The 1310-nt window shown below is 46.0% G+C and overlaps 1 protein-coding gene across 1 annotated transcript in view; it reads left to right on the top strand.

Moving 5' to 3' along the window:
• LOC107578380 (myopalladin-like) overlaps positions 1-1230 on the top strand; it is a 3066-nt gene extending 1836 nt beyond the window's left edge. Inside the window, exon 2 of the mRNA XM_016264343.1 lies at positions 309-1230. Within this exon, the coding sequence (XP_016119829.1) occupies positions 310-1230 (921 nt within the window). The 5' untranslated portion in view covers position 309. The remainder of the gene's footprint in view (positions 1-308) is intronic.
• Positions 1231-1310: the final 80 nt, after the last annotated feature.

Genomic DNA, 1310 nt, shown 5'->3' on the forward strand with positions numbered 1-1310 from the left:
AATGATATCCAGGGGGTAAATACATAAATAATATGTATTTATAAGAACAAATAATATAATATCTCATATCTGATTGCAGTTTAAATTCAATATCATATTTTGAATTATGTATCCATGTAAACTAAATTAACTTCTAAAAGTAGGCATGATATGTATACAGAAGCATAATGCTAATTTGCTGAAAGCTACTCTCCTTTTTTAGAAAACTAGACCGCAGAAAGCATGATAAAAAACACCCCGAGTTTCACCACAGTAGATGATTATTATTGTCTGAATGTTCTTAATCTTTGTCTTTTTGTCTCCAGCAGCATGCAGGAGAACAGCATGGATCAGCCCATGTCTTTATCGCAGCTTCTGCGTGAGAGTTACCTGGCCGAGGCCCGAGCTCATCACAGACACGGCGAATCCAGCTGCATAGACAGCCCTCGCCGCCTGGTCTACGGGACGCTCAAGGAGAAAGCGGACGACTCCGGTGGGAAAGTAGATCCACAGTTTCCTGACCTGTCTGCCTTCCTGAGCCAGGAGGAACTGGACAAGAGCGTGGATCTGGCCTGCAAAGCGTTCCGCAGTGATCCTCGAGAACGTGAGGAGAGATCCGACACACATCCACCAGTGAGCCACTCTAATGTTCCTTCCAACAAACCCACTCCAGAAACAGAGGTCATTTCGGAAAGACACACAGTACAGACTCCCATCCAAGACAGTGCGATCAGGAACGTCAGAAGTGCTAGGGAACCTGCGGCGGATTTCAAAAGACCTCAGAGAAACGCTCCATACGGCTTGGAGACCCAATCCAAGAAGGAGTTCCTCAACAAAGCAGCTGACTTCATAGAAGAGCTTTCGTCTCTGTTTAAAGCCAACAGCTCGAAGCGAATTCGGCCTCGTACTTGCAATACCCACCGGAGACGATACCAGAATAAGACCCAACTTGATGGCACTTCATACTCCATTAATGCAGAAGATCGAGAAAGGCCTATTCTGCTCAAGCAACAGATGGAGGAGCCAGTGGAGAACAGTGGAGTCACGGAGGAGCCGTATGAGGCAGAGGAACCTCAGGAGCCGGAGCCGGTGTGTGAGGAACCGGCTCTGATTCCACCGGAGAGCTCAGAGGAACCCGTGTGTGAACCTCCACACTTTATACAGAGACTCAAAAGCAGGGAGGTTCCTGAGGGCAGTAAAGTCCAGATGGATTGTATCGTCAGAGGACTGCCTGCTCCTGAAGTTCGGTGAGTTTGAACTACTTTTATTGATGCATATTAGTAGTCCATTATTATTACTATTGATGCATATTATTAGTGCATTGTTATTAC

Source organism: Sinocyclocheilus grahami, unplaced genomic scaffold (genome assembly GCF_001515645.1).
Source record: "Sinocyclocheilus grahami isolate Dianchi unplaced genomic scaffold, SAMN03320097.WGS_v1.1 scaffold9983.1, whole genome shotgun sequence".
In the NCBI taxonomy this organism is placed as follows: Eukaryota; Metazoa; Chordata; class Actinopteri; order Cypriniformes; family Cyprinidae; genus Sinocyclocheilus; species Sinocyclocheilus grahami.